This window comes from Laccaria bicolor, genomic scaffold (assembly GCF_000143565.1).
Source record: "Laccaria bicolor S238N-H82 LACBIscaffold_58 genomic scaffold, whole genome shotgun sequence".
Lineage (NCBI taxonomy): Eukaryota > Fungi > Basidiomycota > Agaricomycetes > Agaricales > Hydnangiaceae > Laccaria > Laccaria bicolor.
In genome coordinates, this window is record NW_001889929.1 from 126,224 (window position 1) to 141,372 (window position 15,149).

General features: G+C 45.8%; 5 protein-coding genes across 5 annotated transcripts; 2 read left to right on the forward strand and 3 right to left on the reverse strand.

Moving 5' to 3' along the window:
- Positions 1-6,020: 6,020 nt before the first annotated feature.
- Positions 6,021-6,263, reverse strand: LACBIDRAFT_313243 (uncharacterized protein; the record flags this gene model as incomplete). The annotated part of the gene is made up of 1 exon (XM_001888771.1): positions 6,021-6,263. One exon carries the CDS (start codon positions 6,261-6,263, stop codon positions 6,021-6,023), a length of 243 nt encoding a protein of 80 aa, XP_001888806.1.
- Positions 6,264-7,890: 1,627 nt separating this feature from the next.
- On the forward strand, positions 7,891-9,263 carry LACBIDRAFT_295757 (uncharacterized protein; the record flags this gene model as incomplete). Its single annotated transcript, XM_001888724.1, has 5 exons — positions 7,891-7,972; positions 8,036-8,265; positions 8,315-8,395; positions 8,454-9,014; positions 9,075-9,263. The coding sequence occupies 5 exons, from the start codon at positions 7,891-7,893 to the stop codon at positions 9,261-9,263; spliced, it is 1,143 nt and encodes a 380-aa protein (XP_001888759.1).
- Positions 9,264-9,798: 535 nt separating this feature from the next.
- LACBIDRAFT_313245 (uncharacterized protein) lies at positions 9,799-10,321 on the reverse strand. Its single transcript, XM_001888772.1, has 3 exons — positions 10,232-10,321; positions 9,994-10,173; positions 9,799-9,932 (listed from the first exon to the last, which is right to left on the reverse strand). Exons 1-3 carry the CDS (start codon positions 10,283-10,285, stop codon positions 9,879-9,881), a joined length of 288 nt encoding a protein of 95 aa, XP_001888807.1. The 5' UTR covers positions 10,286-10,321; the 3' UTR covers positions 9,799-9,878.
- Positions 10,322-10,767: 446 nt separating this feature from the next.
- On the forward strand, positions 10,768-11,539 carry LACBIDRAFT_313246 (uncharacterized protein; the record flags this gene model as incomplete). The annotated part of the gene is made up of 2 exons (XM_001888725.1): positions 10,768-10,803; positions 10,859-11,539. The coding sequence occupies 2 exons, from the start codon at positions 10,768-10,770 to the stop codon at positions 11,537-11,539; spliced, it is 717 nt and encodes a 238-aa protein (XP_001888760.1).
- Positions 11,540-12,014: 475 nt separating this feature from the next.
- Positions 12,015-13,092, reverse strand: LACBIDRAFT_334038 (uncharacterized protein; the record flags this gene model as incomplete). Its single annotated transcript, XM_001888773.1, has 7 exons — positions 12,015-12,078; positions 12,183-12,310; positions 12,365-12,408; positions 12,518-12,590; positions 12,644-12,668; positions 12,726-12,864; positions 12,918-13,092. The coding sequence occupies 7 exons, from the start codon at positions 13,090-13,092 to the stop codon at positions 12,015-12,017; spliced, it is 648 nt and encodes a 215-aa protein (XP_001888808.1).
- Positions 13,093-15,149: the final 2,057 nt, after the last annotated feature.

Below are 15,149 nucleotides of genomic sequence, written 5' to 3' on the forward strand. Positions count from 1 at the left end.
TCAGTACAATAATTCAGCTACATATTAGCTACCCCGTTCAATGCGCAAATCTTGCAAATTGAGCAACCGCTGGAATGCGAACACCGAACATTGTAAATATCACACCAAGTTTTCCACGCCACATCGTCGATCTGGTGGGGTGTGGAGATCCTGAACACTTGCATATATTGTAACGTGCACTTCAATTCTTGTTTTCACAGTACAAATGTACCTTGATCAGATATTTTGAATATTGTGGTACCAATGTACCATGTCTTTAAAATGTCATTTTTGCTGTACAGATGTACTATCCACTTCAAATTTTGTCGCCATAGTGCAGATGTACCATGATTCAGAATTTTGAATATTTTGGTACGGATGCACCATGCATTTCAAATTTTATTTTTGCTGTACAGACATACCATGACCAGAAACTCTGAATATTTCAGTGTTGGTTTACCATGCAGCTGTACAAACATACCATATTTAGAAGCTACATGAATATTTTGGTACAGATGTACCATAAACTTCAAATGTTATTATTGCTGTGCAGATGTACCGTGCACTTCAGATGTTGTTGCCATAGTACAGATGTACCATAATCAAAGATTTCAACCATTTTTGTACAAATGTACCATGCCTTTTGATTTTGGTTTTTCAGAATTTATTTTTGCTGTAGATATACCGGACCAGAAACTTTGAATATTTCAGTGCCAATTTACCATGCCATTCGAATTCATTTAGCTGTACAGATTTTAGTATGGATGTACCATGTCCTTCAAATGTTAATCTTTTTATAGATGTACCATATTAAAAATTTTAACTATTCTAGTATGGATGTACCATGAACTTCAAATTTCTTAGTATGGACATACTGTAATGAAGAACTGTAAATATTTTGGTATGAATGTACCATGAACTTCAATTTTCTTTCCATAGTACAGACATACCATTGTCAAGGCTTTTGAATATTTTGGTGCAGATGTACCATAAACACCAGGTTTATGCTCACAGTCCAAACGTACCATACCATTCAAATCTTATGTTTGTTACCACAACCAGAATTTGTGAATATTTTGGTACAGATGAACAACATCCTTCAGATGTATTATAATCAGAAATTTCGGATGTTGTGGTACAGATGTACTATATCCTGCAAACTTTATTCTCTCTGTACAGATGTACTACATCAGGAATTTTTTTTGCGCTTCAAATTTCGTTTCCATGGTTCAGGTGTACCATACACTGTAAGTCTCCCATTTTCTGTACGAATATACCATGAATATAGATTTAAAATTTTCCAGTACATCTGTACCAGGACTTTGTCTTTCTCTTTTCACTGTATACATGCACTATAAACTTAAATGCTGGACCACCTAGTACACATGTACGGTAAAAATTAATTTATGATGCTTTTATACAGCCAACTAAAAAATCCAACATCATGGTGCATGTGTACCATGACTTGGTATTTGGAATACTCATCCATACTCAATTTGATTGTTATGGTACATATGTACACTATTCTGCATGACCCCTTCACAAATTCTCCTTCTAGCTAGTGGTACATATAAACAACAAGAGATGGAATATTAAAGACACACCATTACCCTGATACCCACCAGCAGGTATCAATTTAGAAAGAGAATAGTATATAACTTTTTCCAGATACTACATGCAACCTTTGCGAATATTATTTGCATTGCTTTGCCCCATTGACAATGACATCCTCATCAACGCCTTCCAACAGTTGGCGCTGTTCCTGCTCTAGTTTCCTCTTCTGGTATGTCTTCTAGGCTGGTGCTTCCTGCGGCTGTTGCTTGCCTTCTTGAGTTTATGATTGGGTGTCAGAATATCCTTCCATTTCCGATAAACATGCCTGACAATGATTTCGGTGCCTCAAGAGCATGAAGGGCAATTCCAACATGTTCTCCTGTTTCCAGATTGGTGAGTGTTTACACTTAATAGACAATAATTGAGACCTTCTAGGCCTTGAGACACAATCCTGAGCCACGTAGGTTGAAAAAGTTGTTGACCATGGAGAGGTTAGTTAGGACGCCAACCGATTGAGTAATATCATTGATGATGAGCAACTGTTTAATAAGTATAGGGCCTGGTAATTGGCATGGAAAAAAGGATTACAAAACACTTTATGCCAACCGGTAATTCGCAATTGGCAGTTTGAGTGAAAAAAAAAGGATGCCTTATTTGCAGTTTGAGTGAAATAAAAAAAAGAATGGCATATTGCTCTGCCCCCTGCAAGGTTCGAACTTGCGACCTCGCGTGCACCGTGCGGACAGTTCCAACCACAAGTGGCATATGGAACGTCACGCTCAGTAAAAACGAAAGTCAGATCAAGTCATCTACCCCTCACAAGAAGGTCATGTGAAGTCGTGTTGGTAAGTGCAAGTCATGTGGCACTCAGTTATGTATCTGCCAAAATTTCATGGCCTAACTGAAGTCGAGGAATAGTCAGTTACAAGTCATGTTGTAGTGTAGTCCTCATCATCTGATTTCTATCGCCTTCGTCCTCTTTTCCACACATGCTTGATGTCAACAGGCGAGTGAACAAGTCACAATTTGTTGAAGTCCGTTGAAACTCCGACATCAGGTGATCATGTTGAATCTTCTGTCAGCGCGAATATCTGAGTTCTTCCTTCCCACCACACCCACGCAAGCTCCAATTCATAAGTCGACAAACGGCCTTCTCCATCCCGATGACGAACGGCCTCTCTCTCCCTCGACCAGCGGCCTCCTCTCGTGATGAAGGGTCTCCTCCCTAGGTAGCGATGACGAAAGGCCTCTTCCCTCCCTCGACTAACGGCCTCCTTTCTTGACGAATGATTTCCTCATTCCGCAGACGGTCTCCTCCGTCTCCTCCCTCAATGATTGGTCTCCTCCCTCAACAACTGGTATCCCCTCGACGATTGGTTTCTAAGCTCCAAGCTCAACGACCTGTCTCCTCCCTCAATGAACTTTGTATGCCCTCAACAACCTGTCTCCTCCCTCGACGAACTGTCTCCTCCTTCGACGACCTGTTTCTGCCTTCGACGAACTGTCGCCTCCATCAACGACGTGTCTCCTCGACGACCTGTTCTCGCCTTCGACGAACTGTTGCCTCCGTCAACGACGTGTCTCCTCCCATGAACTGTCTCCTCCTTTTACCAATGGTCTCCTCCTAACTAGCTCAATGGCCTCCTCCCTTCTTTGATCGGCATCCCCCTCTATCTCGATGAACGGTCTCGGCCTTCCCCCTACCTCGACAAATGGTGCTGCACAAGGTTTATGATTAGGAGACGAGAATTTGGACTTGACGTGGTTGATGTATATACCCAAGCCTGATGTCATACGAAGGCGCCGCTCGAGGTTTACGCATTTATGGGGAATTTATACTGCAAATCGTTGATTCAATCTAGATTAGAAGGGTGTATATACATGCTTATTTATGATTTTGACGTTTACATGACTTGACGCTGAGAAGACTATTTATTACTATCAGTGACCAGGAGTTTGATATGCTTCAGGAGTTTGAAATCCCCGATTTCCTCTCTTAATTTTGACACAGGCTTTCTGGTATTTTTTTCTGGACTAATTATGACTCTTACAAATATGAATATCAACCTTTTTTGTGCAACAACCGAGTCTGACGAGCTCAGGATTTTAAAAGGTGGTTTTCGGCGCATCAAAACTGTGATGTATGCAAATGATTTTCAAGATCTAATCTGATCCTTTGCATTAGGGTATCTAAAAATTTACAAGCATGTACTAGTAAACGACGCGACTTCAAATACAAAAAATCAAGCAGAAAGGTGAAGAACTATGCTTATAATCCAATGAATTTCGATTCTTTGTCTGCTGAGCGTGACAGACGTGATTTTGGGCTGCGTGGTTTTGAACCCTGACAGTCGCATCACCTATCAAAATTCTGACAGTTGGATGTGACTTGGACGTGACAGCCATTTCAATCTCCCGAAACAATCGACTTCGACGACCGGTAAGCCTCCGTCAGCTTCCACCACTGTTCAATAAAAAAACTAAAAATATATTCATGTTCATGAGATACACATTCACCACCACACAAAATTTGGAGGCCCGGAGTGTAGCGGTTGTGGCATAATTCAGCCAAAGGTCAAATCGTTTCAAACTCCTGGTCACTGATAGTACCTGAGAGAAATAGACAACTAACACATCTCAGTTACGCAACTTGAGCATGACTGGAACAAGACTACTACACAACTATAGCATAACTAGCATCTGACTTTTGTTTGACTACAAAAGGACTATGAAGTCGGGATTTCATGACTAACCATTGACCTTCAGATGAGGGTGACTAGACTAAGTGCAGACTACCACATGACTGTATCATACATATATTTGGCATCTGGAAAGGAAACCACACGACTTGACACGACTTCGTGAAGTCGACTTGAAGTCAAAATTTTGTAAAATTTACTGCTTTTAGTCATGTCTTACATTTTCGTGTACTGGCGTGACTACTATATGACCAACACCTGACCAACCGTTTTTACTGAGCGTCACGTGTCTCCGCAAGCGAGCTCACACGACACAGCGTATGATAGGCTCGTCCCCAGCCAGCTTTTCGATTACATAATTGACTCGCATGACTCCTCAATTCGAAAAGCCGGCTGGTCACTCTTGTCACCATTTTGAGAGGGCGAAAATCTCCCTGCCATTTCAGAGGAGGTCACTTCGTTAAAAAAAGTGTGTAATGATGAAAAAAAGTGCTCGAGAAGGGTATATAAAAAATGAATTTTGAGAGGCATAGAGTAAATTAGAGTATGTAAGGTTTTGTGAAATTTTTCAAGGTAACTTTGTCGTCGTCGTTGATGGGTCTGTGCACGCAACCTCAGTCCAAGTCCTTATCGCTATCTCCTTCTTCGTCGCTATCTCAATCCATCCCAGAGTTATCCACGAGGATGGAATGAGAAGGTTGGAAAGGAAGGGGCGGAAGCGTGCAGGACATCAGAGCTATGTGCACAGACCTCAAAACGTCGAAGTCAACAAATTCATTCTTTTTGGCAAAAAAGTTGTATACTCTTTTTTGTTCTACTCATTGTAAAAATCAACTTTCGTATACTAACTTTGGGGTGTTTTTTTTTGGGAAATTGAAGCCTTTTTTGTTCAAGTCACCCCCTCTGGTTTAACGGGGAAATCGACTCTCCGCCAAAAGGGCGACAAGAGTTTCCAGTCCGCTCGCAAGCTCGCCCCTTTCTTGTCATGTGCCTCGTAAGTAACGCATAACATTATTGTGACATAGAGCTTGCGAGCGTGACTGGCTTGCGAGTCTAAGCGTATGAGCGCTCTAATCATCAGACTACTAGTAGTCATATTTCTATGAGACCTGCGCTCTAACATCTCACACCTTTTCGAAGTTTTCAAACATATGGGTCATGTCTTCGTCGCATCCATAGACTCTCCCCACACCAATGACAACATCCAGCGGCCAAAGTTCTGATGAGAAACTGCGCTGTCTGCTTGAAGGATATGCCGTTTCGAGTTCCATAGCTAGCGTTTAAACTCCAATTTACTGGTCAAATTTTGGTTGAGCAGATAAGTACAATTTGATGTAAGTTTACCAAGCACTTGAAAATACCGCTCAGTAAAAGGATTAATTGTGTGTGATGATTCAAAGTTAAAACAAGTAATCCAATACATTTTCACCACTCTATTACAGAGAGCTGACACTCCACCTTCCAAGCTGACAGCCCCTCGCGTGAGATACCTCATAGCCACCACAGAAGACAAGATATGACTTCTTCTAGCACTCCCTTGCTCTACTAACATTTCTTGTCGTTGCAATATTCAGGAACTATGAAGCACCATGCACAGTCGAAGAAGGCGGGTGCGGCGTAGGCAAAGGTTGCCAAGGAGAGGAGAACAGCGGCTGATACTACTTTGAACCTCATATTGCTTTAGAAGCACGATGATTAGCAATAAGAGGGGGAGAGGGTAGAAATAAGGACATACAATAAGAGTCGATGGTATCTGTATGAAGTTTCGAGACACAGCGAAGGTTTGCTTTATGTACCTCTCGACGGGATGACGACATCTTGCAACTGAAGCGGGTCCATTGCTCGCAGAGTTGGAAACAGAACGAGGAAAAACGTCGGTGTCTGGAGGAACACATAGTTGGAAGCCTTTGACGAGGTGGTACATCGGTCAAGGCCGGCTCCAATGGCTTGGAAGGTTTGATCAATACGCGCTGAACTATTTTTTAAAGGCTCTCCACTCTTGCAAATTGTGTCGTCAACTCGGGGCTCCATCAGAACGATAGACACTTCCTGACTAAAGGAAACGTCAGTCGTTTCTACATTCCGAGCAGTTCAGTGGTTTACGGCTTGACTTTTGAACCTTCCTTCCCCAATCATGTACCAGGTTTCCGTGGCGAACGAGCACCGAGTTCAGTACCTCATTTCTTCGTCCAGGTCGAGGTGAGAATCTCCATGACAGCATGATCCTCAGAGGGTAGTTTTTGTGGCACTTTATTGTTAGCGTAGGGAGGATGCGTCGAGACTTGCAGGTGTGGGTGGAGTCTTAGTCACGCAGAAAAGGCTAGGAAAAAGAAGGTCAGTGTGGTTTGACATAGCAAGGTGATCCATTTCCTGCACCTTCACATGAATGCAGTGACTTTAACGAAGCTTTGAAACCTCACAGGAGATATGATTTCAAATCTATTACCCATTATCCACTCTTTCATGGTACGGCAACAAGCACGCGCATTCAACTGAGTTCTCTTGATAAGTGGATCCGTCCGAGTCATGCTAAGAAGCGTCCTGTCCATCCGCAAATCCATTGTCAGTCTACTTATGCAAATGAAAGCGACTGAACGTACCCCAATTGTCGTAAGACATCCATGCTGTCACTTCCTCGATACATGTCGCATCCACGCCAATCTGGGACACCCGCTTGTAAAGGAGCTATTAGTGTGCTGGTGACCCTACTACGACCGCACGGCCTGATGGCTTCGATAATGCCTTTGGTGCTCCCAGTTTCCTCTGCGAGTCGACGATCATTCTACCGGGACTACCTGGATCTGTTCCTTTGCGACGGCGTGAACAAGGCCGTATGACCTGAATCTCTTCCTCCAAAATCGACGTGTTGAGGAGCCAGATTGAGTCAGGGAACGTACTCGTGTGTCGTACGAGTAAAGTTTCCAAGTAACATGGGGTGTCGGTCATTTTTTGACGAGAACTAGCCGACGATAACGACGCAGGAGGTGCTGAGTGCTGTGCAGGCTTGACAGAACAGAATTGAGGTTGAGCCAACGTCGTCGTAAGAGGGTGTAAAAGGCCGAATGGAAGCGGGACGGCGGACTTGAATTTTGTTTATCTCTGAATTCAAGTCAGAAATGCCATCTTCCAACACTTTTTTTGAAGTTTTCCTGTTACGATCTTCCTCAAGGAATCTCGAGTTCACCCAACATCCGAACTGCAAAACCTTGGGCATGGTGACATGCCGGTTTACCCACAGCTACCCGAATCCATACAGTAGCTGCTACGGCAGAACATAAATGTTTGGAAAGACATTTTAGGTTGCCAATCCGAGTTGAGCAACTGCCCTATCCCTATCCCTATCGGTGCCGCGCTGAACTGTGTGGAGAGAGCTCACGGTTGCAGTCAAGGATGATCAACGAGTGAGAAGTTGACGTTGCTTGGGAGGGACAGGAATAGTGTATAGGTTGAATCCTGGGAGGTCGAACAATCGGATGTGCCCTCAGGGGCTGCTCAGCACATGCGACGGACCTCTTTCCATGGGCTTGCGAGTACGGGCCACCGTATGTTCTCCAACTACTATGTCGCCAATATGTTTCTTGCATCTGACACTCCTAGGACAGATGCTTCTGCGCCTTGAGCTCAGAATGTCAGCGTTGACTCGGTACGACCTCCTGCGATGCCTACCGTTACTCTCGAAACACAACGATCGATCGCTTCCTTGGTTTCGTCATCGCTCGCAGCTTGTCTTACTTTACCCTGTGAGTATTTGTGTCACTCAAGCTCCTCTTTCATGCCATTAACCATGTCTACCCACATCGCAGTCGCCACCACATCCCTTGGAAAGATCGACGCCATCCAGATCCCCACCAGGACACCAGGCGACGGAGATATCCTCATCAAGACTTCAGCAGTAGCCATATCGCTCTTCGATACCTACCCGGTCGACCGAGCGTTTTTGGTAAATGCGTACCCATACATCCTAGGCTTCAATGGTGCTGGAACTGTTGTGAAAGTTGGGACGGGTGTGCACGACTTTAAATTGGGAGATAGAGTAAGCCATCCCGTTTATATTCACTTCAAATCCTTACTTTCTCCTAAAGGTAGTCGCCCTTACGATGGATCCAGTTAAGGGCAAATCTTCGCAAGAGTACATCACCGTATCTCGAACCCTCTGCGCCAAGGTATGTGCTGAGATCACTGCGTTATAAACGACCTCATTGTTTAACACATATCGAATAGATCCCAGACTCCCTTCCATTCCCAGAAGCAGCCACGATCCCAGACAACTTTGTAACAGCCTTCTACGTCCTCTTCTCCCAACTCGGCCTTCCCAATCCCTCTTCATTCCCCGCACCCACCATCCCGCTCTACTCAAACACCCCCATTCTCGTATACGGCGCCGGCTCTACCGTAGGCCAATACGTCATCCAGCTTTTACAACTCGCTGGGTACACAAATGTCATCGCCACGGCATCCGCGAAGCACCATGCGTACCTCCGCTCTCTCGGGGCGACGCACACATTCGATTACAACAGTCCCTCTCTTGTAGAGGACGTGACGAAGGCAGCTGGAGGCAAGGTCACGCTGGCTGTTGACTGTGTCTCTGTCAAAGAGTCTTTGGCGATCCTAGGCAAAATGGTATCGGCACCTGGCACCGTGGCATTACTGCTCCCCATTAAGGAGGGGAGCACAATCACGGGGAACGTTGAGGAGAAGCTTTACATGAAATTGCCGGATGATATCAACCCTTTCTCAAAGGATATTGAGGTTTTTGAGATTAAGACATTCTTGTATCAAGAGGTTTGTTTGTCGTCTTTCTCTACTCATCCAGATAGCGCTGATGTCTCTCCTTACCAATAGGACGAAGTGTTGAGAGAGAACCTGATGCCGAAGATCCTTTCCGAGTTGTTGGCAGCTGGGCTCATCAAACCTAACAAGGTGCGGCTGTTCGACCAGGGGTCTATTAGGGAACGAGTGGAGGCTGCACTGGACCAGTTGCGACACAATACGATCAAGGGGGAGAAGGCAGTTGTCGTTTTTGAAACCTAATTCACTTGTGTTGCCAAGGAGTTCAGTTGTGTATGTACTAACTCAGTGGAGGTCGAGATGGCCAAGTTTTCCTCTGCTGCTCCTCTTGACAATGAATCTCCCAAAGATATCCGATGCCGTCCTTCAGCCATACTCACAATGTCATCTCGTGCAGCATGGTAAACGGGTCTGACTCATTTCTATTCTTCCCTACAAGACTACATTTCTCGTTGTCTTCTTCAGATCTTTCGTGGAAAGCGGTCGAGGCTCTTTAGTGATATTTGCTTCGCACATTCCATTCCCTCAAATACGCCCCTCGTTCCTCTCGCATCATTGTTCTTTGAATTGTTGAAACTCCCTGGTGCCTTTCGCCCCGCCTTCGAAATCGGCCTTCATAATACTCGAAAATTCCGAGTTGCTGTTCGATGGGTCCGCTTGAAGTCCATGCAGATCTAATAATAGAATTCCCACGCTTTGTTTTTCTGCTTTTCCTTGAATCATCCTCAAAATTCAAATGATTGTCACTCTGAACCAGCCAGCCATGCCACAGCGCCTCTAGATTTCATGGTCATATCATATATTCTCATCAACCGGTTATGATCGCGACGTCCTTTGAACAGTCTGGCTCCAGCCAAGCTACAGCGCATTGGCCACCGATTTTACAACCCATCCATCTGCCTTTGTCTGAATCTGATACACCAGCGGTTCAGTGACCAAGCTCAGAACCGCGGAATAACCTGGAAGTACTCACTCTCCCAACGTCGACAATCCGCCCCACCGCATAGTTGATCTTCTCTCTTCGGGCTACAATGCACATCCACCTCTCTGGAATCTCAGTGTCGTGTCTTGCTGCTCGAGCTGCTAATTCTTTTGAGAACGGCTGGGGGCCAGCGAAACGATCCGCCCCAGTTATCGAAGGACTCGAATGGGCCTACCCACGACGTATCTGAGATCAGCATGAAACCATGCATGGAGAAGTGGCAACTGACCTTTCTTAACGGCGAGCCGCTGACCTTGTCCGATCGCTTGGATTTATGGGTCATCGTTGTAGCACCTTACAGTGCACGGAAAAGAAGACTTCAATGACAAGCCTAGGTATCACACAAGCGCCTGTTTCATGCTTCGGAAGGTGGGGCTTATGTATACCTTCCTAAGTGGCTCTCAACCACGAGGCTTCTGGCTTGCCACGCCATTGTCTTGCAATGCATGGGCTTACGGCGCGTAGTGAAATGAAACGAGGCCACCATTCATATCGTCACAATACCCAGGCCGCCGTAATGCCACAAGCCGACGGCCACTTGACGGATGTGGCAATTCCACATTTTCCGGATTGGGAAAATTGGTGGCCTCGCACGCCCAAGCGGACAATGCTATCGCGACTTTCAGGCCACATTGCTTTCTATAAAGCTGGCTGTCTTCCAGAGCGACAACCCTCACTACCAAACCCACCCACATATCCAACTACTTTTCACTACCCACTCCACTCTACACTAAAATAAGCACCGAATCTCTTCGTCTCGATAGCATGGACGCTCAACGTTATGACCTATCCAAGCGTCGGGTAAGTTTGCCCCCCGTCCGTGTGACTGCCCCCACCTATTTCTGACTCTCCTCAGGAACGCACCATTACGATTCAGACAAGTGCGACTACAGGCCATGAAAACACCGTTCCACCGATCCCTCGCGAGGAGGCTAATCCCACCCCTTCCTCTGCCCCCGTCACAGCCGCACTCTCATGGGTCGACCAGCTCTTCAGACGCTTATCCTCACCCCTTTTGGTCACTGGCTCCTCCCCATCCTCCTCTCCAGCCTCATCCTGCTCCTCCTCCGCTATCACCTCGCCCACACCACTTTCCCCCAACTCCTCCACGTCCTCCATCCTCCTTGATAGGGAAAAGAGAGGCTGCATCGCCAGGCATGAGAACGACACCATCTACTGCACCGACGTGTTCGAGCGCGACGGGTACACTACCACCCGAACCATTATCCGCCCACACGTCCCCGTGTCAATCTTTTCTCGGTCGTCGAGCCCAGTCAGCGTTCCCTCCCGCCCGTCCTCCCCTATCAAGTTCTCCACTCTCAGTTGCATCGGGAGCACCGACGCATTCGAGGAGGAGGTCGAGCACCTCACTACCCTCCGCGAGATGGAGTTGAATGGCGAAAATCCGGGAATCATAGTGCGGGTGCAGCAAGAGAGCCACGTTACTGTTGAGGAGAGGTGGAGGGGGGCAATTCAGGACATGATTCATCAGCGTCCTGTGTCTACGGTTATTGGCGGGGCTGAAGCCAATTACTGAGCGGGCCAGGTGGAAGCTGCTTGATTTCTTCAACATGCATTGGACTTGTTTCATTTCATGATATTCTTCTAACATATTACTACCTCATTACAGAATCCTTATTGCATTGCATTTAGCTAGAGTACTTATACCCAATATTGTAATCGTCGTCTTTTCTCCTTCCAACACCATTTCAAAAGATATAATACTCATTCAACATCAGAACAAGCTCAGACGCTATAAATTACTGCGTTTGTGTGGTCGACGCCTCGTCTCTGCCTGAAAACTTGGAAACACAGCTTTACGAACTGTGAATTAAGTTTCAATATTGTGCGCTAGGTATCATTGAGATCACAGAGCATCCTCTACTTATCAGTAAGTTATTTGGTATTCAAGTTCACAACCGCACACATTGAAAGGTAACCTTAACATGTCAATTACAAAGAGATCAACTCTATATTAGGTATGACTGTTATTAAACAAAGGCGTTCAACGCCTAGAGCACCAGGCCAGAATGTTGTAGCGTCTCCTTGCGTGAAGGAGCGATAGTCGCATCACAACTATTCACACGCCAAATTAATTACCAGAGACTGGTTTCCCGACATTCGCACTGCGAAGTTACCATTCAGCACAAGCAAAAATCCAGAATACCAATGCGACATACCCGAGCCCATTGCCGTTGTCCCCTGTGTACCGACAAACGACATTTTGAGACTCTACGTCGGGGTAAATAGTACCAGCGGCGCAGACACCAACAGCGCATGCGACCTGAGTCTCACTCTTGTACACAATCTACATTCAAGTCGTGAGCATCGTGAATTTATACGCGACAAGAAAAGCGCGAACATTAATAAAATGGCCGTTGTCTTCGGTAAACTGGGGGTTGTTGTCTGCAAGGGTGTGAGTACACAATATAGACGAAGGATACTTGTACAAATAGAGCTACAAAAAAACTTTCAGTCGGAATTTCTCCAATCAAAGTTCCCAATTTGGACTCACAAGCTTCGCCCATCCACATATTTACGGCATCCATAATGGGGTAAGACTCTACTGAGCGGGGCCCGCCTACGTACTGTTGGAGGTTCGGAGGTGAGCGTAAGAAATTCATGGGTAAAGTTCATTTACCAAATTCTCAGAATAGTCGCCGCCACTAGTAATTGAGGAAAGTCAGAGTACTAGTTATTCGGGAAATTTTTAAATTATAAACCTATGCTGGAACACGCATTTGTTGGCATAGGCTTGAATATCGGGATAGAGTGCAGCACTCCAGGTGAGAGGACTCGCTCCATACCGAGCTCTGGCATCGTTATGTTGAGTCAAGACATCGGCAACAAAGCCAGTCGAGCCTGGAGGGTGAACCCTTAATCACAGACTCTATACGAAGAGAAAAAAGTTGTACCACTCTGGTACACGGCGGCGGGGGTGGGGCCAGCATAAGGAGTAGTTTGCGCAGAAGTAGGCGTAGAAGCAGCGGTGTTAGCCACTGCAAGTTTGTGGACATGTTTCTTGCCCGGGAGGGCAGAGGTTGAGATAGCGAGGGCAAGAGAGACGGAAATTAAGGAGAGGCGCTGCATGTTTGCTGTGATGGAAGAGAACCTGAGAATGCAAGAGTTGAGATGAAGGAAAAACTCTGACTGGCCCGTACCGACTTTTGAAATGAAAATATATATACTCCGCGGGTTTATTTTCGGGTATGAGGAACTTCGATGGGGACGGGTAGTCAGCTGGAACGAGAAGCTCGGACAACCCTAAGCAACGGCCATGATGCTGGACAGTACAGATTCGTTGGTAGACGGGCGCCGTTGTTTCGAGGGTGACAAGGGAAAAGTCATCCAAAAATGGTGATGGGAGGGTATTCATCGATTTCAGACGGTCGAACTCTAAGCCTTCCAGGTCCACGAGCTTATGATTTATCCGCACAGTTCTGGTCATCAAACAACAGGAGCTAAATTCGAGCTTACTAGGTCCTGTTTTGATCATAACCACTGCAGTGCTGACGAATACGCGGCTGTCTGGCCCTACTTACTTGACAAGTAGCGGAATGGTCACAGGTCGCTGCTTAAACAAAGTTGTTGGAGCTGCCAGTGGTGGTATGTGTTGGAACCATGTTCCCTCCAAAAGATATTCATTTAGCTGCTGAAGGTTCGTCTCCGTTATAGGAGACTGAAGTACATGATATCACTAACCTAAGTAGTTCGCCTCCAACCATCTCACGTCGGAGCGCATGAACGTTGTGGCACTGGTAGACACTGGACAGTGCTTACATAAATATGTTTGCCATTATTTGGTCACAATTTCTACCAACTTCGACTGTTACTAGCCAACTACCAGCTTAGGATCACTGACCATCCGATTCACTGGGATATTTTCCATGAAACAAGTTAACCATTTTTCCGGTGATAATCGACCATTTTTAGGAAGACATCACTACCCGGGCCCTGACATCCATGATCCATCTCCCAGACTTGTCATGCACTCCTCCCGTCATGCCGCAAGCATCTTCTTTTTTTTTTCGGTAGAACTCTATGTATGCTGCGCCAGGCTCAGAGGACATCAGACATCTCCTTTGGTGCAATCCAGGCATTGGACATTGTGCTTGGGAGGTCACGCTGCCTATTGACTTGTCTCTCGAGAGGTGGACCCCTGGAAGTCCGAACATAGTGCCGACAGTCAAACTCTTACCCAAATACCGCAGTTGGAGAACTTCAAAATCTACGCTACCGACGCCTACAGAATCGACTGCACTTCACCTACGTCGACTTGCTCCATCCACTCTCCAACAACTAATTTTAGAACACATCAATTCACCCTCCTTGACAAATCTATCCATTTCTGATTTCAAAATACTGACCACAACACTTATTTCGACCCCGCATCAACCTTTCCGCCCTGACGGTTTACATGGTAAAAATTTTGGAAGCAGCCCCGGAGCCCGTTGATCAACTGGGACTTTCATCTCAGCCCATCACCATTCCGTAACTGTGCTCATTCACATTTGAAGGATGGTTCTATCGTTTTGGACCGGTGATGGCTATCCCATACTCAGATTTAATGGACTCAAGACAAGACACTGATCGATGCATCCCATTTGCAAGAAGATGTGCGAGCCCTAAAGGATATAGTATGCGGTGAACATATTCTGAGCCGTTTTGCAATCGGGCCCGATGGATTAAAGCTGGCGCATTCTCGACGCTGATAACTTTGAAGGTGGAACTTAACAATTGGGTGAATCAAGACCTCGTCGTGCGGCGGGGCTTTTGCAAGCAAGGAACACGAAATGTTTCCTCGTATCAATGTCCTGGAAATTCTGGACATTGAGATCGATGAGTATGTGGCTGACTACTTCAATTGCTCTACTCAAGATGATTGGAAACGGCTGGATGTTGTGTTGTCTCGTGGCTTTTTATGGCGGCGCAGAGTTACAATCAGTGTTATCTTCCTCTTTCGAAAGCAAGTTCCGAAAGAACACAGATGTTGAGTTTGACATCTTGATGAATATTCAGATTCAAATGTTTGGAAGGTAAAGGTCTCTTATTGAGTAATTCATACTGGGGATGAAAGGGGGTGAAGGTGTTCTGTGATCTAACAAGTACGATATCCTTCAACCAAAATTTTAGACAACGCTAGCGCT

Excerpts from the sequence above, each read along its gene's own strand:
- LACBIDRAFT_313245 (XM_001888772.1), bottom strand. The coding sequence starts at position 10,285 with ATGACCCATAAATCCAAGCGATCGGACAAGGTCAGCGGCTCGCCGTTA. Across the intron at positions 10,174-10,231 it reads GCGGCTCGCCGTTAAGAAAG|GCCCATTCGAGTCCTTCGAT; the intron begins GTCAGTTGCCAC and ends CGTCGTGGGTAG. Across the intron at positions 9,933-9,993 it reads GGATTGTCGACGTTGGGAGA|ATTCAGACAAAGGCAGATGG; the intron begins GTGAGTACTTCC and ends CTGGTGTATCAG.